Source organism: Lates calcarifer, linkage group LG4 (genome assembly GCF_001640805.2).
Source record: "Lates calcarifer isolate ASB-BC8 linkage group LG4, TLL_Latcal_v3, whole genome shotgun sequence".
NCBI lineage: Eukaryota > Metazoa > Chordata > Actinopteri > Centropomidae > Lates > Lates calcarifer.
Genome location: NC_066836.1, coordinates 10,515,781 through 10,537,003, shown reverse-complemented (window position 1 = coordinate 10,537,003; position 21,223 = coordinate 10,515,781). Strand labels below are relative to the sequence as shown.

The following is a 21,223-nucleotide window of genomic DNA, read 5'->3' as shown; positions in this document are numbered from 1 at the left end:
TGGACCCCATCTGATCCAAACTAATTTATTTTGACCAGAGAATGTGCTGCCAGTATTCATCAGGCTATGTTTAATCTTCCAGCTTTGTGAGTAATGCTTTTCTTCTTGGACACTGTCTGTAGAGGTTGACTTCATCAATGTCCTCTGCAGCGTCTGATCAGTCACTGAAACACCAGTTTCCAGTAATGATCCATGTGTCGAGTCAGAGGCACTTACCCGTCTGTTTTTTTTTAATGCAGAGTTGCGTAAATATCGAACTCAGTGTGGCATCGTTTTGTGAGGACGGCCGCTGCACCCTCTGTTATTGGTGGTATGGTGGTTCCTGTACCTGCTGACCCCTGCTTCAGCTGCTTCAGGAGCCTACTGACCTTCTTAATATCCTCTCTAGTCTTTACAAAGTATCTCGATCTGGTTTCTTACTTACTCACAGTTCTTTACCAGGTGAAGGCATGTTGCTTTAGAGGACGCTGTGCTGTTTACAGGTTATTTTATAACCTTGATCATGCATTTAGCCTTAATTGGAAATCGCAGGTGTACTCTTTGTTGATGCATTGAAGTCTATCTAAATTATACATGAGATCCCTTCACATACACTTAAAAGCAGCACTTTAATGTTGCAGCTGGTAATGTAATGGAGGGTCTAATTTTAATGACTTTATATACTGCCTGGTCTATAATAATACATCTTAGTTCATTTGTTAGTTGTATTTTTTGTTAATAATCTGAATCTGCAAAGTAACCAGTACATAAAGCTGTTAAATAAATGTAGTGGAGTAAAAGTATAAAGAAGCATTAACTGGAAATATTCAAATTAAGTACAAATACCTAAAATTTTAAGCTCAGTACTTGAGTAAATTTACTTTGTTACTTTCCACTCCTACTTAATGCTCCTACTTAAATAAAGGATTTATGTACTAGTCTGATGAGCACAGTCAGTACTCCATGTTGCTTATACACCCATCTCAATGTCAACATGTAGGTGTCCTCCTGTGCGCGGAGCAGTCTGTCGTCGAGGTGCAGTCCACAACCAGGCCAGAGTCCCTTTCACAGTCACTGACCGACCCCCAGGCGAAGACCCTGCCCCAGCCTGTGATACTGGATCTCCTGAGTCTGGAGACCACACCCAACTCCCTCTGCACTCTCACAGGTCAGTTTCACTCTCTCGCTGAGTTTTTCCTGAGGTTTTCATGTAACTCGCCTCATCTGAAGTGATTCTGCAGAACATGCCCAATGTGCTCTTTTCTCAGGGGGAAGAAAACCGCTTGTGTTTTTTCTTTCCCTATACAAGTTTACAGCTCAGCAAGAGGCCTTGATGTGGCTTGAAGGCATTGCTTTCTTCTGTTTCTTATTCACTGTCCTCGGGCTGTCATTGTTTGGGACTTTAAGAAATAAAAACACATGAAATATTGTTGGATTCACATCAATTCCCATGCCATTTTTCAGTGAGACGAACATTCCCGCTCCCTTTAGATTTTAACTGAGGGTGGCACAATGGGGGGAGAAAAGCAAGTGTGGAGGCCATTTACAGAACCCCTCAAGCCTCTTATAAGGTTTGCGAACATCAAATATGACTTGCCACAGCTTTACGTTGAAGAAGCTTAACTTTTTACAGCGTTAATTAAAATGCCAATGATCTACTTTGCTGCTTTTATGTAATTTTCATCAGACAACAGTTTAGAGGCTTTGACGTGAAGTATTGATCTCTCTCTTTAAATCCTTTGAAGCTCCAATTATGTAAATGCGGTGCAGAAGAGAGCGGCCTGAATCAGATAATCTGCATCTGTCGACTTGGTGCCTCAGTCGAGGGCAAAGATCAAACTGTGAAGCCTCTCGGCACTGGCCCCTCTTGGCCGCACATGTTTGGTCAGGTGGCTGAAAAAAAATAAAACAAACATGTTATCTTTTGCGAATGGTATCTTCTGGAAATTACCAGTGGAAAAAGCCTCGGACCGGAAAGTACGAGAAGCATTTATCAGTGTTGAATTTAGTATCTTATTTAAGGTCCCATATTTGTGTTTGTGGGACAGCAGCAAGATGCTGCTCACTCAGGGAGTAACGTCTTTGCTGCATTTATCTCTGCAATCTCAGATAAAAATGAAAGGGATGTGTTTATCTCTCACACCCTGTCACAAACATTCACACTGTGAAACCTATACGTAGATTATTTATCAGTGTCTCTTTAGTTAGGCGTCAATGTTTTTCCTTTGGCGTCCATCGGTTGAAAGTGTAAATAAAATTAATATTAATAATAAAAAGGTTGTCACTACAAAGTAAATTAAAGTTTGCAGGTATTGATGTTTGTTCTAATGCTGATTTCAACAGTTGTATTTCTGTCTACAGGGGTGATAGTTGGTGTGGATGAGAACACCGCCTATTCCTGGCCTGCCTGCAGTCACTGTGGGAGTGACAACTTAGAGAAGTTAGCTGAAAGGCCGTAAGTTTCCCTAGTTAATCAGAACTGATTAATGTTAATCATCCTGGCAAATCAACATCTCAGTTTCTTTGTTTTCTTTCCACAGTCAGAACTTCCACTGTGCATCTTGTAAGTCAGCAGTGGACAGGCCAGATACAAAGATTCAGCTGGAGGTGTTTCTGAGTTCTTCCTCATTGAATAATTGCACTTTAAAGGTTAAGGTGAGAACATTGTTTTGGGGTTTTAAGTATGCATCCCAGTACCTTTTCTGAATCTTTTACATGCCGAAACGAACATAAAAAAATCTAAACGCTTTAGGGCTAATCAAGCATTGTTTTACACCGTGTAGCTGACATGTATTCAAAGGTATGGTTCAAAATTTTGGGAGATACACTGTTTTTTTTGTTGAGAGTGAACTGAGAAGGTATCATTCTCATGACTGTATGCTAAACACAAAGCCACAGGTAGCAGCTGGTTAGCATAGCATAGCATAGCTTAGCATAAAGATTGGAAACGGGGAAACAGCTCGGTGACAAACCCACCAGCACCTCTAAAATTTAGACATAATATCTACTTTATTTAATCTGCACAAAGTGTGAAAGTGATATTTAGACATTTTACAGGTGGCTGTGTGCTAGACTGTTTCTTAGCTGGGATCAGCGACCTCCTGGAGTCTTTGCTGGTTTCTTGACAACTATTTGTTCTGAAACAAACCTCTTTTTTAGAATGTTTTTAAATGTTGGTTATTGTATGGATTAAACAAGCAAATATGATGTATCTAATCACTGAGATTTAAAGATGCTGGTAGGTGGATTTTGTTACCATACAGAGCCAGGCTAACCATTACCCATTTGTTTCCAGTGTTGATGCTAATTCAAGGTAACTGCTAACCTTGAGTGGTATCAATCTTCTCATCTAACTCTCAACAAGAATGTAAACAAGTGTTTTTCTTAAGGCGTTGAACTGCTGCTTTGAGCAGAGACAAAAGGAAGTAGCAAGAAAGAGCAGCGGGGTAGGAGGGCAGTGCAGCTCAATTTAAACCTCGATGAAACCTGTTGAAGTGACCTTGAACAAAGCACTGAATGCATCCACAGTCCCTGGTTGCACTTCTTTAGTGACTTTATAGACTTTTATTGACTTGCAAAGTTAAAATTCACATTCTGTGCATTAAAAGGTTGAGGAAATAAAATCCTTCTCTGTGTGTGCATCTACATAATGACATTTTTATTGCAGAAAACCTAATGTGACTTTGTAATCAGAAAACTTAGCTGATAAAATTATCACTGCTGTTCTTATCAGCCAGCCAATATTTTAACCCCCTCTCTATCAATTTGTCAGTCAACAGAGAGCACAGTACGTCTGGTTCAGCATTTATCCTTCGTTTACGACACTAAGGTGATAATTAAAAAGACATTAATGCCTCCATGCCTTTTGATCTCCCCGACAGCTGCAGAAAAAGACAATCATGTCCGTTCTGAACGTCGCGTCGCTGGAGTTTAACGAGGTAGGATTGCTTTTACGTAACGCCGAGCGGCCAAAATGCACGGTGCATTGATCCTCTGTCAATATGTCCTGGAAGACACAGTCATCTTTTCATGTCACGGTGATAAAGTTCTCTCCTGTGCTGAGCAAAGAAAAATCTGAGTCATGCCGGTTTTTGACACAGCAGAAGAAATTTGCTGCCAAAATACAGATGTAATCTTCCAGTACTCATTGATTGTTCTTTTTCAGTTTGCATGCACTTTTTCTGCTGGATATGTCATGATTTTCCTGAATGTCTTTATGTTTTACCCTGTTGGTCAAAACAATTCATCGAAATATAATCTGCAGATTAATTGATGTAGAAAATGATCATTAGTTGCAGCCTTAATGCACCATGTAGGCATTAATGGTCTTTCTCAGGCGAGCTCATGGGTGCTGAATAAATTCTTAGATCAACAGAACTAATGCTGACCAAAATGAGGAGTGCAGAGGTCGAGGGCCGTAAGTGCACTCAAATATTCTTGCAACCACAGCAACATCATCAGATTAAAGAGCTATTAATAGTTTTTTGTTTATGTGCAGCCGCAGGTGTGAGCTGTTTTTTCTTTTTTCCTTTTCTGATGGACCGTGTGTCTCAGTTCCCAGGTTACGACGTGGAGAATGTCCTGGGAAAAGAGGTGGGCCCCCTCGCCGTTTACGTCCGAGTCGTCACCAGGAAACCTGCCCTGTGGATCGGCCTGGAAGAAATCTGCCTCTGAAGGGTTGTTGGGGGCAAGTAGCTGATGATATCAATCCTCAGGCTTTCAGCTGGCCTCAAGGATCTGCACACACACACACACACACCAGGCCTTGCTCCAAGCCAGTTTAGCCTCCTCTCCTCCCCCCCTCTGGAGGCCTCCCCCCTGACAGCTTAAGGCTGTGCTGAAGTGAACCGGCTGGTAAGAAGACAAGGTCTTGTTTGTGTTAATGATATGTGATCCTGTGGACCAGGAGGTGACAGCCCAAGGGTAGACCAGTGGCATGCAGTCTGTCAAAGCAGCCCACGTGTTTCATCAACTTGGCTGTGACTTTCAGAAGAGAACTCTTGAGTCTAAAAACATTTTGAAGTGGTCTTAAAACCCTTTCTTTTCCCAACTAACATTATCTACCTCTGTTTTCAAGATTACTGACACTGTGTCAATAAACTTTTTTTTTGCTGACTTAACTTATCGATTTCCTGTTGCAGTTTCTTGTGAGAAAACTCTCCAGCTGTGTGCAAAGATTACTCACAGACCAGGCAACTTCTGCACCTTTTCAGTGATTTTATTGTAGATTCCATAAACAAAAAAAAAAAACAAAAAAAAGTTTTTCGAGGTTTCATACAAATTATATAAAACATCATGCTCTGGCTCTTATACAAAGTTTGGAATTATAAAACATGTACCATATCAGGTATAACATCATATAAATGCAGTGGTAAAATAATTTAATACAGAGAAATCCCACAAAAAATATGGCAGCAACAACGTCATATATTTCCAGTGCCATTATGGTAAGCTTAAAATACATCTGGTACAGATGGTAAAACAAACAAACAAACAAACAAACAAAATGTCTCTTGAGGTATGTGTCCTAAAAGCTCAGTTCATAGAAGAGTTAATGTGTCACCGGCTCTCCGCACTCGTGGAGAGAGCCGCAAAGGAGGAGTTGGGTATCTGCTTGAAGAAATCTCTGAGGCCGGTGAGCTCTCTGGTTAGCTGCTCGATAGTTTTGTGAAGTCTGTCGTTCTCGGCGCTCAGTTCGATCAGCTTCTGCTGCATCTCCAAGTTGCGCCTCTTGGCTTTGTCCCTGCTTTTCCTCACTGCAATGTTATTCCTCTCTCGCCTCTGTCTGTACTCCACGCTGAACCTGTCCACCGACTTCTTCCCCTTCTCCCTCCCGATCTTCCTCGGGGAGGATTTAGCCGAGCTGACCGCGGAGACTGGCTCTGGGGTCGTCGGGGGAGTCGGCTGCCCCGTGGGGAGGCTCACAGAGGTCTGGGCGCAGGTCTCGATCTGGGAGGGCAGGGATGAGGACATGTCGCTGTCACTCCAGTCGGACTCCTGCTTGATGGGCGCGCTGAACGCCCCCTTCTCCAGCCCGCTGTCCGCCTTCCTCTCCGCTGTGTATGTGGTTGACAGCTGGTGCATGCCGCCGGGCAGGACGGAGTTCTGCATGTTGTAGAGATCCACCTTCTCCTGCTTCACGGTGTTGAACAGGTCGAGGAAGAGCTCGTCGTTGCACAGCTCCAGATTCGGCACGGCTGTCATCGACTCGATGTACTGGCTGAAGTCGATGGCACTCTCGTCGTCGTACATGGCAGGGGCGGTGCTCAGCTCCACCATGGTGCCGTCCTCGCCCGCTCCGTCTCCCCTGCTGCCCGGCTTGCAGACCCCCTGCTGCGGGCCGCCCAGCTTGGCGCTCTCGTAGAAGTTAGCAGGCTCCATCGCCCAACTCATGTTGCATTGTGGAGACACGCAGTGAGAGTCCAGGCTGTATATGTCACACATGAACTCTGATGGCTTGTCCACGTGGTTTAGAAAGGAAATAAACTTGTTAAAAAGTAACCCACAGATGTGACAGCTCTCTGCTGCTCAGTGACCCTGCAGCGGCTTCTCTCTCTCTGCAGGCCCTGCGCTTTAAAAACTCTTATTTGGCTTTTATCCCCGGGTGCTGACTTGTCAGGCTCCTGTCATCGAGGATGCTGATACACTTCTTGTCACTCCTCTGAGGCATCTGTACTTTCGCACAGTGTTTTGTATCGTTTCCCCCTGCTGACGTCACACGTGCCGCCCTCTCACGAGCCAGTCAAGTCCAAACGAGGATCACATGGTGTACCTTCATTTCCCATTTGAGGAGAGAGGGGCGTGTTGTTCATGCCACCCACTTTTTACTACGATTGTATGAATGGTTCAGAGTTGTTTACATACTGCAGGCTCTGCTCTGGCTGTTCGGAATTAACTTTAATTTGTCGGCCTATAAACGTCCGTTTCAGACAGCGGCGGAAGAAGTATTCTGTTGAAATACTTCACAATGTTGAGGTATAAAGTAAAAGTACAGAAGTACTTTCAGCAAAGTGTGTTTAAAGTATAAAAATACTAATTATGTGGGATGTTCCCTGTGTGTTAGTTGTCATGTCATTCACATACAAGTCCTCAGTCCACATGGGCTTACATGGGCTTATAAGACTCAAGGATGGATTACTGATTGGGCCTGCTGGGCACAGGTCCAGGGGCCCAAAGGGTCAGGGGCCCCCTGGACTTCACACGCTGAACGACCCAGAGACAGATAAAGACCAAAATGAGACACAAAATGACCACAGAGAGAAAAATAATGACCAAAAAGAAACGCAAGAAAACTGCAAATAGACACAACATGGTTGCAAAGAGATACTAAAAGATAAAAAAAAGGCCATAAAAAGACCAAGAGAGATGCAAAATGACTGCAAAGAGACACAAAATAAGACCAAAGAGACACACACAAACTACAGAGGTGAGAAACAACCATAGACCTTTGCATTTCTGTTAATCTGGGGTCCAATACTGAAGGTGTTTAGCACAAAACATGAACCTAACTTCTTACATTACATTGCAAACAAAGAACTTTGTCTACTGTCCCAGGTTCGACAAATAAAATCAGCCACACACAAGGTTGCATTTCAAGTTTCTTATGATCATTCATTCAGTGGAATAATCAGAAATTAAGGAATACCTATATTAATGAATCCTAATTATTGATGCATGGCCTTGGCTTGAAAGTCGCAGAAAATGGAAATACTCAAGTAAAGTACAAGGACCTCGCAGTTATATTAGTAACTGCACCACTGCTGTTTTCAGGAGCTGTCAAATTGCAAGTACTGTCATGCTGATGAACGTCATGAGAATAGGTGACAATTCACAAAGGGGAAATTTACTTATTATGAAACAGAAACTTTTGCATTTAGGTCAAAGAACAATATACTACATCTGTTAGGGCTTCACTAACCATGCACAGCATATTACTATCATTACATCTATTAAGAGTTTTTTTTTCCTTATCTTCCTTTATAAGTTTCTTTATGTCACCAGTCCTATTAACATCTGTCCTGATGCACAAAATAGCATGTGATTAAAGTGTTGCCAGGGAGGGGAAGCCATCAAAACAGAGCCAACATACCTCCTTTTGAGAACGTGTCATTTATCTGAGTTGCATAAAATGGCGAGTACTGTCATGTTGATGCACATGGCACCATTCAGGGTAGTAGCTATGTACCAATGTTAATATATTATAGTAAAAAATGTGTTACTCTACTGAATGAAAAGTAGCAATACCACACACATACTCAATTACAAGTCCTGCATCGAAAATGTTCCTCAGGTAAAACTATTAGCAGCAAACTGTATTTGAAATATCACAAGTAGAATCCCACTCATAATGGAGAAGAAGTTTAATCAAGTTTTAATCAAGTAACTGTATCTGTGAAAGTAAGTAAATGTACTTAGTTACATTCCTCCACCTCTGCAACACAGAGAACAAAGATATAGAGGGAGACAAAACCGGACACACAGCTCAACAATGATCACATGACAAACAAATATAAGCAAAGTTAAACACAGTATCACACAGTACAGGTAAGATCTGGACAACAAACTGACTATATACAGGTGAATGTGTTGCTGTGTGCTATGCATACAGGAACGTGGTACAGGTATAAATACTAATGTATGATAGTGAAGTATGTGTGTATTAATTGGAGGCTATATTCATTGATGTTACTTTATTAAAACCCCTGTTTACCCTGGAATAGCCCAAGTTATTAACATCATTATACATTAATATTTGATTACAAGTATGTACATGAATAGATAGTACTTTAATGGTCCTAAAGGGACATTTATTTGTTCTATGTAAAACTACTCTATTTACATATTTTGTAATACTTTGTCCTGAAGTATGTTAAAGTGGAAAAAATAGTAGTCAGACAATAAACTGCAGGTGGTTGATAACTTCCTGAGGCTATGAACAAACTGCTGCTGATAGTGTTATCCTGCACATCTTGTCTATAAAAAGCTGCTTGAAATGACACATGTACTGACGCTTCTCGGAAATGCTTCAGTGTTTTCCTCCTAGGAAGTTAGCTGTACTTTTCCTCTTTCAGAGTCCTGTCTCAAATGGAAACTGCACCACATGGTGATCAGTGAGTATACCTGCAGGATAAAGTCAAATAATACACACTGTATCATCAATACAGATCACACTCTACACATTTTAAAGTCAAATAATTACATCTTAAGATTATACTGTACGCCATCATTAAATAAACTGGAGGTTGATGTTTCTTCAAACAGCTCATTTTGCAAAAAAGGAAAGAGCATTTGGTCTATTTACTCATTAAATGACCCAACTCTGCCCACTTCTGGAGAGATGTGTCTTTACTTGTCTCCACTGCTTTGCCTAAACAAATTCAATTTAACCAATCAAATCAGTCTTTGTTTTGGATTGCAGCGCGGGAGTTTCATCACAAGGTGATCATCTTTAACTTCTTTTGCATTGTGCAAAAGTCAAGAATAGTTCATTTCAAGCCAAACTGCAGACCACTTTTTTTCTAGTAGAAAAAACAATTCAGTAGTTCAATACAGCAGCTTTGCCATAAATTCAACCCTTAGGAAGTTTATAATGTTCATGTTTTGTAGACGTTGTTGGAAATGTGTAAATTCAATGACCTGTTAATCACTGAGGTGACAGTAAAAATGGTGTTGTACTGTATTACATTATATTAAGACGTAATTCTATTATCAGTCTCCTTTTCATTTTAGCAATTATAAAAGCATACTTAGTGGCAGGACAGTTTTTCTGGATTGCTTTATTGTATTTATTTCTATTTACTTATTTAATTGTATTTTCATCTAATTTAATAAAAAATATCGTAATTATTAATTTCCTATTCCCAGGTTTCTTTTAATGTAGTTTTTTTCTATCATCGCAATTTTCAATTTTGTTGCTTTATTTTATTTTTATTTCATTTATTTATTTGTACCCATTTTTATTTTTTGTATTGTGGACGGTTTCAATAAAGATTGTACAGAAAAAAGGTCATTTACTGTTGGACCAAACCAAATCAGCTCAGGGGTATCAATGACCATAAGACTACGTATGGAAAATACGTATAGTATTTTAATTATCATATAGTGGAACACACGTAGCTTTAGTGTTAGTGAAAAGTATTTATTATATTTTCTTAAGGCATTTCCCTATGTTTATTAAAGTCGTATCGGTAGAAACGCATTATGAACGCCCCTCTGCAGTGAATGAATCGGCTGGGAGGAAAAGCGCCATCCTGGCCTCTCATTGGTCCAAAGTTCCCCGCGAAAATCACGTCACTCGCAGTTTCGCGCCAGATCTGCAGCATTCGGACGTATATACAAGAAGAGGTAAGAATCGTCTTAACTTAATGAACTTATTCCTGATTAAACTGCAGATGATCTTAGTTGAATCAAAGTGTCTGTTATTAAACATGTCTGGTTGATTGTGCATTAATGTATTTTCTTACTTCCACGTTCACTTTGAGCGTTAAATCAGATCAAACAGTGTAAGTAAGAGTCAGCTTATTGTTTCCCCTCTGCAGCCACATGTCAGATGGTGGAAGACGTATTGTCAAGTGACCCTAACTTTAAAATAAAAGAAAAAAACAAACAAAAAAAACTACTCGCACGATTAAAGTTAAAACTGTAGCTATTATTTTTGATGAACTGGGTGTTGATATATTGCAACCGACATGCAATAAAGTGAAAGTAAACTGTAGGTTCACGAATTACTTTGTTACTGTCACTGGAAACTAAAGGACAAATTCACACTTGATTTGGTTCAACATTTCAGTCTTTATGTATCCATAATCTGGCTAACTGTGCACCAACCACTGGTCACAGGTGATTATCAGCTTTAAAGTATGTCAATCTAACTTGAAGACATGGTTATGAATTATATTTAACATGTAGTGAGGTAGAGGTCTGCAAACAGTGCAAGTTTGAGCTATAATCATAAGTCATCGGTGCATCAACATACAATGTCCCACAAACGCACCTGGAATTCAGCCAGTAAATTAGTAGATTTAGGACTTTACTTAAGATGTGACTTTTTTTTTAACCTTCTTTGAAAGCCTTTCCATTTAGCAGAAGGTCATCTAATTTTAACCCATCTGATCTTTACATATTGCAGCAACAATGTCTTCCCCAACATCGACTCCAGGAGGCCGCAAACGTGGAAGGAACGCGAACCCGTCCACACGTAAGTTCATCTGTTTTTCTGTCTGTGGTTTAAATGAAATGAAATGAAGCCTCAATGTTTCCTTGACTTTTTAACTTAATATTGTAGGAGGTCATCTGTTGTATTGTTATTAACTTCTCCTCGTGTCTTGTGTATCCTCAGCCAGCAGCGAGGGTCCCACCTCGCCTCCCTCCCAGAGGCGCAGAGGTCAGGACTCCTCCACTGGGGACCTGATGCCGATGCCCACCTCCCCGGCCACTGACATGCTCAGTCCCTCAGCACCTCAGGACACTTCTCTGTTCTCCAGCCCACGACCATCAGGTACTAAAGACGACATAATGTGTCCAGTTCAGTCAAATTTGTGTCGTTTTCATCACCTCTGCTGTGACACACTTTGATTTAACTCCATTGTGGTAAATTGTCTTCTTTTAACAGTCCTACCAAATGAAGTGGACATGAGCTCCCCTCTGATGTATGGGACCCCCAGCTCCAGGGTTGAAGGGACCCCTCGCAGTGGAGTGCGCGGCACCCCGGCCCGACAGCGTCCTGATCTGGGTTCAGTCAGGAAGGCTCCACAAGTCGATCTTCAGTCTGAGCCGGTCAGTGGAGGAGCTGAGATTTGTGAAATTGGCTAATAAGGCCAACAAACCTAAAACCACAATAATTTAACTCTGTTCACCCCCCCCCCACAGCCAAGTGCTGATGGTGCAGTAGCCAGTGAACCAAACGCAGGCCAGAAACTGGTGATCTGGGGCACTGATGTCAACGTGGGGACCTGCAAGGAGAAGTTTCAGGTATGAAAACACCCACACATTTAAGCTTTTATGAGATATTCCTCGCTCTAAATCCATTAGAGTTCATGTTTCTGTGTTTTGTGCCGCTTTTCTTCCAGAGGTTCCTGCAGAGGTTCATTGACCCGACCTCCAATGAAGATGAGAACGCTGGCCTGGATCTGAACGAGCCGCTGTACATGCAGAAGCTGGAGGAGGTAGTTTGAGTGTTGAGTAACACTTGTCAAAACACTGGTTTAAAATTATGATCACACAAGAGCATTTAATTTTGTTTTTATTTACCTTTTGGGCACATTTGCTTTTATTAGTCTGTGATAATGGGGTGGAGAGATATTTTAGGTCTCAATATCTGAAGGCATCTTAGATTTAAATCCATCTTTAAATACTGATGTTGCTTTTTTGTCTCACAGATCAGTGTTGTTGGTGATCCAGTGCTGAATGTGAATTGCCGGCATATCCAGTCCTTTGATGCTGAACTCTACAGGCAGCTTATCTCCTACCCACAGGTAAAATCCCTTTTTTTTTTTTTTACCACAGGTTTCTTTCATTACATCATGTGCATTAAGGATAAATTTGGACAGCTTTATCCAGAAACTTTTCTGTAATATAGCTGCATACATTTCTTCTCCATTCATAAAGCAATTAATCAGTCTTTACTTCAGTCTTAAGTTAAAGTAAATAGAAATGTACACAAGTTCTTAATGGCCACACAGTGGTATTTAATGATTGAAAAGTGATCATAGTTTTGACAGAGGAGGTGTAGGCTGAAGCTACCCTTCTCTAAACACAAAAAATACACAATGAACACATTGGGATCTGACTACTGGGATTATTGGTGTCACATATTTCTCCTGCGGCTGTTTGAGAGCCTATTCATTTGTTTGCTTTGCAGGAAGTCATCCCCACTTTTGACATGGCAGTCAATGAGCTTTTCTTTGAGCGTTTCCCAGATTCTATTTTGGAGTACCAGATCCAAGTCCGCCCCTACAACGCCCTGAAAACCAGGAACATGCGGAGCCTGAACCCAGAAGGTGCGTGCATGCGTTAACCTCGACCATGTGACCGGATGACTACAGAGTGAAATCACACCTATTAGGGCCACCATTTGGAAGATATCCCATACCATATTTAGTGTGGGATTTTTGTGAACATTCTTACTTACTTTGCTAAAATGTGAGGTATCGGCTTCAGACTAAAGCTGCTGCGTGCCTTATGTTTTCCCTCCGCAGACATCGATCAGCTGATCACCATCAGCGGCATGGTGATCCGCACCTCGCAGCTCATCCCCGAGATGCAGGAGGCTTTCTTCCAGTGCCAGGTGTGCGCCTTCAGCACCCGTGTGGAGGTGGATCGCGGCCGCATCGCCGAGCCGGCTGTGTGTCGCAACTGTAACACCACCCACAGCCTGGCGCTCGTTCACAATCGCTCAGCCTTTTCAGACAAACAGATGGTGAGAGTTTTGGAGGAGCTGGGGCAGATTGCTTACAGTAAAATGACACCTTATCTCAGAATATGTAAAGGGGCAATTTGTGATGTGTTGCTGTTGAGGTCATGACATCTGTTCATTGGTTTTGTTCTACAACAGATCAAAATTCAGGAGTCTCCTGAAGACATGCCGGCTGGTCAGACACCTCACACAACTATTGTCTACGCTCATAATGACCTGGTTGATAAAGTGCAGCCAGGAGACAGAGTGAACATCACTGGTACGCTCTCTAAGTATATATCGCTATGGCTGCAACATGACTGTTATCTTTACTGATTTAAATTTTCCTTTTAATTGTTTGGTCTATAAAAATTGTAAGATTGTGAACATTTGTTGTCCAACTGATTGTCCAAAACCCCAAAATATTCGGTATTTGGTGACTAACAACAGAGAAAAAACAGAAGCTCCTCACAAAGCAGAGAATATTTTTCAGTATTTCCTTAATAATTTTTAAGAAAAGAATTTCAGGATTATTTGAATACTTGCAAAAAATTTTCTGGCACTAGACTAGTAGTTAAAAAAAAATGTGTTACAGTTATAAAAAATGCCTGTCTCAATGTTACAGAGCCCAAGTTGACCTCTTCATGTAGCTTGTTTTGTCTGACCAACTGTCCAAAATTCAAAATAATCATTTTACAGTTGTAGAAAATGGATAACAGAGGCAGTAACCTGCTAATGTTCAGTTATTAGTTATCAGAGTTGTAATTTTCTGTACATTAACTCATCACTTCAGCTCCTCAGTTGAGCTCTTAAAAGGGCAGAGAATCAGTCCTATTTTTCCACTCCTATATCCTAAGAGCTCCCCAAATGTCCCCGCAGGTATCTACAGAGCGGTCCCCATGCGCGTCAACCCACGGCAGAGCAATGTGAAGTCTGTCTACAAGACGCACATAGATGCCATCCACTTCCGCAAGACGGACGAGAGGCGTCTTCATGGCCTGGACGAGGAGGCCGAGCAGAAGCTCTTCACCGAGGACCGCGTGCAGACCCTGAAGGAGCTGGCAGCCAAGCCGGACGTCTATGAACGCCTCTCCTCCGCCCTCGCGCCGAGCATCTACGAGCACGAAGACATCAAAAAGGTGTGTGTGACAACAGATGCAAAAGTAACCACAACACAAACTCCAATATGGTGCTGATAACTGTCTGGTCACTGACTCAAACGCCCAACAATAAAGACCTAACACAGTCATGTGACCTAATTTGCACTGCAGACACTTTAACATATTATAACAGGAATAAATGGGTGCAATTAATAACAATAACTGCTCTATTCATATTGGTGAGGTAGTTTCAGGGCTCTGGTGTTGTACATGCAGCTTGCAGGGTCAATTAAATGTAATGGCACTAATGTTATTAGTTACACCTGTGTGTTTCCTGCTTCGGCAAGTCAAATTAAGGTTGAGTAGAAATCTTGTTAACAAGCTGTATATCCACTTTGAGATAATGAGGTAAAGTACAGTGATTTATTGCTGAGTGGTTTGGACAGGATCAGATTTCATGAAAAGAGGTTCTTTGAGCATTCTTAGGTAGAACAGGGGAAGACTTTTGTTGAGTATTTACAGCAACATCTTCATTTCCCCAAAAGGTGGCACTCCATGTCATCTATGGATTAGCAGCACTCAGCCTGCATGACAGCAGTGATCTCTTTATAAAGTCAACAAGAAGTTGATCTGCCGGAAGCCCTGTTAGAAAAACTTCCAAAGGAGAAGAAATAAAGTTAAAATTATTATAATGTTTTTAATAATAATAATTTAAAAAATGAAAATAAAGAGAGGAATAGGTCATTGTGTCATTGATGTTAGTTCCAGCTGGGATTTTCCCTCTTTGAAGTTAAAATGTCTCTGGTAGGAAAAGTTTATTATTCAACTCACTTGGCAGGAGAATTGACATAAGTTCAGTAAAATGTCATGCAGCCTTTAAAACAGGAAAAGTCTATTTTAGATTCTGATTACCAAAATCCCAGGTGATGTCTTTGACAGCAAGTTTGTATGCTAATGCTAATTCACCCCTCTGTTCCTTCCAGGGCATCTTACTGCAGTTGTTTGGCGGCACCCGTAAAGACTTCAGTCAGACCGGCAGGGGCAGCTTCCGTGCCGAGGTGAACATCCTGCTCTGCGGAGACCCCGGCACCAGTAAGTCCCAGCTGCTGCAGTACGTCTACAACCTGGTGCCCCGCGGCCAGTACACGTCGGGAAAGGGCTCCAGCGCCGTGGGTCTCACCGCCTACGTGATGAAGGATCCGGAGACCAGGCAGCTGGTCCTGCAGACCGGAGCTCTGGTGCTGAGCGACAATGGCATCTGCTGCATCGACGAGTTTGACAAAATGAGCGACAACACGCGCTCCGTGCTGCACGAGGTCATGGAGCAGCAGACCCTCTCCATCGCTAAGGTGTGTTTGGCAAACTGTATCGACACGTTATGGGCACGTAAGACCGCACGCGTTTTGTGCAGCAAATGGAGGATACAACCCAGTGATGTTTCTCACTCTGGTTCTGTTTTGTGTCTGCAGGCTGGAATCATTTGCCAGCTGAACGCCCGCACTGCTGTGCTGGCCGCTGCCAACCCTGTTGAATCTCAGTGGAACCCCAAAAAGACCACCATTGAGAACATCCAGCTGCCTCACACGCTGCTGTCCAGGTGAATATTATCAGTCAGGACCATCACACTGAAACACCTGACACAACATGATTTTCACTAACTTGACCAGTTTGTCAGCTTCACCAGCTACAAAAGAGCTCTGGCAGTCGGTCCTCAGAGGCCATGTCATTTGAACTCAGTGTGCAGCAGTAAGAACAAGTTAAACAGGTTAATGCAGTTAAAAGTAACATGGCAAGTTTTGAGACTGTTCCTCATTCAGCTACTCTTAAATTCAGCATTTTTTTGGTCTAGCACTCTTGTTAAGGTCTCCAAAGTCATTACATTTTAATCTAGAACCAGATACTCTACTAATCATCCTCTGCTCGTCCGAATCAATAATGAACTTTACATCAGCTCAGAAACTTTTTCTGCTTCCCTCATTACAACGAAAAAAAGTTTTTAATCAGTAACTACAGAAACTGTTAAGTTAAGGGGAACAAGAGTTTGAAGTCTCTCATACAAACTATGTAACACATATTGTAAGATCTGTACTTTTTATGCTGATAATTAAGAATTGTCACAGACGTTACTATATTTCGAGGATTTAAAGGAAGCAACATTAGTTTCTTCTTGAACTCTCACATCCATTTGTACTAAACAAGTTAAATAAATTCATATTAAATTAAACACATAATATGTTAATTAAAGGTTTAACCACATGATGTAGTCAGAGGCTTCTCTTTAGCTAGTTGTATTACTTTTCTTCCTCCAGTTTGACCAAAGGTGCAGTTGCAGCATTTTGGCTTTATAGAGCAGTACTGTCCTCATCATACAAATGAGTGATTTTATAGGAAATGAAGGAAGGTTAGGCTGACAGGGTGTAAATATTTAGGCTCCTTATCTCAGTGTTTTTCACTTAACTGATTAAATGCCACACTTTCACTTGTATAACTCATCCTTTGGCTTTATAATTGCTAAAATGAGAAACTAACTTATATCCAACCTATCATTCCCCTTTCTCAAGGCCTCTATTAGATTTAGTCTCTCATCTGTGTTTCTCACTTGCCATGTTACTGTTTTTTTTTTAATGTTGTGTTTTCATGCTCCACCAGATTCGATCTGATTTTCCTGATGCTGGATCCCCAAGACGAGGCTTACGACCGCAGGCTGGCCCACCATCTGGTGTCGCTGTACTACCAGAGCGAGGAGCAGATGGAGGAGGAGTTCCTTGACATGGCTGTGTTGAGGGACTACATCGCATATGCACGAACATACATTAATCCAAGACTGAGTGAGGAAGCCAGCCAGGCTCTCATTGAGGTTTGTTGGCTCTGCCCTTTTCCACACTTGATTAACATTATGTCAAAACATTTCCAGACAGATTTGGTTAACAACAAACCTGTTGGCCTTAAGTTTTAGACTTCAGTTGACTTTGTGCGTGTTGGTCCCCAGGCCTACGTGGACATGAGGAAGATAGGCAGTGGTCGAGGCATGGTGTCGGCCTACCCCAGACAGCTGGAGTCCCTGATCCGCTTGGCAGAGGCCCATGCTAAAGTGCGCTTCTCTGAGAAGGTGGAGACCATTGACGTGGAGGAGGCCAAGCGGCTTCACCGCGAGGCCCTCAAACAGTCAGCGACAGATCCCAGGACAGGATTTGTTGACATCTCTATTCTCACCACAGGTATGTAGGACAGGGCCTAGAGAATATAATTAACTAGCTGAAATGTAGAAACTCTCTCTTTGAGGCAGGTGTGCAGTATTACAATTCAGCTTTTTATTATCAAATAACTGAAAAATAGGTTGTTTTATTGTTTATCACCTCATGTTGGACTTTAGGCTGCAACTGACTATTATTTATGTGGCTGATCAATCATGTTGTCATGAGTCCAAGGTGACGTCTTCAACTATGTTTGTCCAGTCGAAAGCCCAAAGATAATCAGTTTATTATAATGCAAGATGAGGAAAAGCTGCTCTCTCTCACATCAGAGAAGCTGAAGCCATTAAATGACTTTTAATCGACTAGTTTTATCAGCTCTGGTTGGATCTACAAATGGAAGCAGTGCATTTCAGTACATTGATTTCTGATCGCAGGTATGAGCGCCACTGCCCGCAAACGTAAGGAGGAGGTCGCTCAAGCCCTTAAGAAACTAATCCAGGCCAAGGGAAAGACGCCTGCCATGAAATACCAGCAGCTGCTTGAGGACCTCCGAGGACAGTCTGAAACTGTAAATATTTCTTTTGCCTTTCTTTGCACTGCTTTATTTTTTTGAGGAAGATCAATGCAGAAAAATCTTCAACTCATACTTTCTGTATTATGAGAACAGTGTGCTCCTTGTTTCTCAAAGTATTTGTGATTTAACCTCTCAATACTTTTTTTTGATTATACATTGTCTGTCTCTGTCAACAACGCCACCAGTTCCTGTAATGACTTCTTTCTTTGTCACTTTGTTTTCAGGCGATCACTAAGGAGCTGTTTGACGAGGCCCTCCGGGCCCTGGCTGATGAGGATTACTTGACGGTCACTGGAAAGACTGTTCGTCTCCTCGCCTAAGGCACACCCTGCAATTATGTACAGTACTTAATTTTAAATCCTATCCCATGTCCATCTCTTTTTTTCATGCTGTAAAAAATGTTTGTATAATTGAACCACCATATGTTTTCTGGGTATATTAGATGTTTCAAAATCCTGGATTTTGGAGACATGATTCAGAGTTACCAGATGACTCATTCAACCTTTAGTGTCCTGTTGTGATTTAAAAAAAAAAAAAAGAAACAAAACACACATACTGGCAATTAATATTTAAAAGTGCTTGTATTTCTTTTGTTCTCAAGTAATGCTCTTGTTGTTTTGTTCCCTGTGATGTTAAAAAGCTCTTTTCTTCTTCTTCACTTGTACATTATTATCACTGAGTTATTCTTTTGTTTTTTGATGTGTTAAAGCAAGCTTAGAAAATACAGTATGTTCATTTTGTGTCAGATTTCTAAATACACCTTAAATTTGAGTACTTTACTATTACCAGAGTTGAACTGTCCTTGTAGCTTGCATTGACTACTTGTTAATAGAGAGAAAATAAAATGTTGCTCACTCATGGTGCTTGGAAAAGTTTTTCTTCCACTATTCATATTTGACTTAAATTCCAGTTCCCCCCTGATTTATGATGTGTGCACAGTGAAATAGTCCAACCCAAGACTTGATGTTTTTATGGCTGCACATTTCATCAAATGGAAATATTCTAGATGACTCATTTTATACCCATTCCCTTTAAATTCAGTCGAACACATTTAGTGTCTGGAAACTTAGGGATCTTCACGAGAATTACCTGAAAGCATCAGTCTTTCTTGAGCAGTTCACTCAGGGTATCTGCAGATCTTGAAAAGTCCTGATAAATGAACTGGCATTAAATTGCATGTGCAATTCTATGTGGTATTAAAAAGGTTTTTAAAAGTCTAATTGGACTTGGTGAACTCTGCAGAAATCCTGCTACCAGTTGGTCAGGGGGGTAGAAGTGGTTAAAAATGGCAATAAGAGGCTTATGTTTGTTTACATCCTACAGGTTTGCCTCTCAGTCAACAGATTGCCACTTACTAATTCATACTCTAAACGAGCAAGACACGGAGGCCATGTTTTTTGTTGTTTGTTCACTTTTGGAACATTCTGTTGCCATAACAACCACTACTAGAACTCCGTGGCAGTCACTGTCAAATATCCGCCATTTTGTCAGACCGGAGACCATCGCAAATGTCGACAAACAACTGTTACTTACTCCAATATGTCTTTGTTGGAGCATTATATACACATTATTACTTAGATACTTTGTGTAATACAGCTGTTTCGTGAGTGCAGTATTTCAGTTTAGCTTTTACTCAATTCGTTTACTGCCGAACTAGCGAATAGCTATCCGAGGCTAATGTGTTGCTAAGTCGCTTAACTGTTAATTTACTGTAGGGCTACCTCATGAAGCATATTTTATTGTTTTTTCGGACTCGGTATGTTTACTAGATATTGGATTACAAAACAAACAACTTTTATCCATCTACTCCTCAAATGCCTTCGATGGAGCATTATCTGTAAGTACTCTTTTTTTAAATTTTGTGATTGCAACCTGTCAATTTAGCTTTTACGCAGTATGTGTAGTTACTGCCAAGCCAGTAAATATTAACCATCAGGGGCTAATTTGAGAAGTATCGTAACTGATCATTTATTTTTGCATTGTTATGTGTTCATCACTTAGAGACTCTGCATGTGAACTAGATTAATTAAGATACTGCGTTGTACCCATGGATGTATGGTTGTACCTCTATGGTGTTAATATGTTTCAATGGTGACATTTTGTTTCTCCCTGTTATGAGGTAAAATGTCACTGGTTTGACAGCTAGTTTATCTTGTCACTGTTGAACTAATGACTCATGTGGTTGAGTTTCATGGGGTGGGACTGTTGACAACGCAGGCAGCAGAAGACAAAAAAAGGAAAAAATAAGTCATAAGAGTTTTTCCTCTTAAAGGTCACAAGCCAGTTAGTGCAACAAATAGGTTGGGAGCTACTGGTTTAGTCTAGCAATGATATGTATTTTATAAGCTGATCATATGATTTGTGTGAAAAATCTTTACCTGCCAAGTAACTTGTCACTACAGCTGTTGGGCAAATGTCATGTAAAGTAAAGAGAGTAAAACATGCATTATTTGCCTCATATGTAGAAAAGTATTAAGTGACTGACAGTGAAAAACAAATACAGCACCAAGTATTGGACAGTACTTGTACTTTTCACCACTGATCTTAACTGTTGAATTTTAACTTTCAAAACACAAAAAACAAGTTCACAGTTTCATAATTTGCTTGGCTAGTAAAAACGTCAAAAAACAACTCCTGCATTCTTCACTTGTTGCATAGCTGTGCACCTACATGCATAGTGGGGGAACAGGACTTTCCAAGTATCAAATGTCAGGCTGAAATTTCCATGTGACAGAATGTTGCAGCCACTAAGACAGAATATAGCTTAGATAAAGTGATGTAACAGCTATTGAATAGTCTGTCACAAAGAATAGAAAGACTACTGTTAGAGTTAGTACTATTATTGTGTGATATTATCAGTATTGAAGGAAGGAGGTGGGGTTGTAGTAGCGTACCCAAACCCTTTGCGCATGCCACAACTGGTGTTGGGTTTTAAAAATATTAAGTATAAGTATTAATATTTATTATATAGATATATATTATC

The 21,223-nt window shown here is 41.0% G+C and overlaps 3 protein-coding genes across 5 annotated transcripts in view; 2 read left to right on the top strand and 1 right to left on the bottom strand.

Moving 5' to 3' along the window:
• Window positions 1–5,099, top strand: part of spidr (scaffold protein involved in DNA repair) — a 32,582-nt gene extending 27,483 nt beyond the window's left edge. For all 3 annotated transcript variants that reach the window (XM_051069968.1, XM_018676416.2, XM_018676419.2), the window contains 5 exons: window positions 980–1,147; window positions 2,341–2,434; window positions 2,520–2,634; window positions 3,861–3,917; window positions 4,534–5,099. In XM_051069968.1, coding sequence (XP_050925925.1) covers window positions 980–1,147; window positions 2,341–2,434; window positions 2,520–2,634; window positions 3,861–3,917; window positions 4,534–4,653 — 554 coding nt within the window. In that variant the 3' untranslated portion in view covers window positions 4,654–5,099. The remainder of the gene's footprint in view (window positions 1–979; window positions 1,148–2,340; window positions 2,435–2,519; window positions 2,635–3,860; window positions 3,918–4,533) is intronic.
• A 77-nt stretch (window positions 5,100–5,176) lies between these two features.
• On the bottom strand, window positions 5,177–6,661 carry cebpd (CCAAT enhancer binding protein delta). The gene has a single exon (XM_018676426.2). It carries the CDS (start codon window positions 6,421–6,423, stop codon window positions 5,539–5,541), a length of 885 nt encoding a protein of 294 aa, XP_018531942.1. The 5' UTR covers window positions 6,424–6,661; the 3' UTR covers window positions 5,177–5,538.
• A 3,570-nt stretch (window positions 6,662–10,231) lies between these two features.
• mcm4 (minichromosome maintenance complex component 4) lies at window positions 10,232–19,098 on the top strand. Its single transcript, XM_018676420.2, has 17 exons — window positions 10,232–10,323; window positions 11,108–11,176; window positions 11,318–11,476; window positions 11,591–11,754; window positions 11,848–11,949; window positions 12,048–12,143; window positions 12,357–12,452; window positions 12,839–12,977; window positions 13,176–13,396; window positions 13,532–13,652; window positions 14,252–14,511; window positions 15,456–15,821; window positions 15,942–16,069; window positions 17,122–17,329; window positions 17,462–17,690; window positions 18,101–18,234; window positions 18,465–19,098. The coding sequence occupies exons 2-17, from the start codon at window positions 11,113–11,115 to the stop codon at window positions 18,558–18,560; spliced, it is 2,583 nt and encodes an 860-aa protein (XP_018531936.1). The 5' UTR covers window positions 10,232–10,323; window positions 11,108–11,112; the 3' UTR covers window positions 18,561–19,098.
• The last annotated feature ends 2,125 nt before the right edge of the window (window positions 19,099–21,223 follow it).

Excerpts from the sequence above, each read along its gene's own strand:
- mcm4 (XM_018676420.2), top strand. The coding sequence starts at position 11,113 with ATGTCTTCCCCAACATCGACTCCAGGAGGCCGCAAACGTGGAAGGAAC. Across the intron at positions 11,177-11,317 it reads GAACGCGAACCCGTCCACAC|CCAGCAGCGAGGGTCCCACC; the intron begins GTAAGTTCATCT and ends GTGTATCCTCAG. Across the intron at positions 13,653-14,251 it reads AGACAGAGTGAACATCACTG|GTATCTACAGAGCGGTCCCC; the intron begins GTACGCTCTCTA and ends ATGTCCCCGCAG.
- cebpd (XM_018676426.2), bottom strand. The coding sequence starts at position 6,423 with ATGTGTGACATATACAGCCTGGACTCTCACTGCGTGTCTCCACAATGC.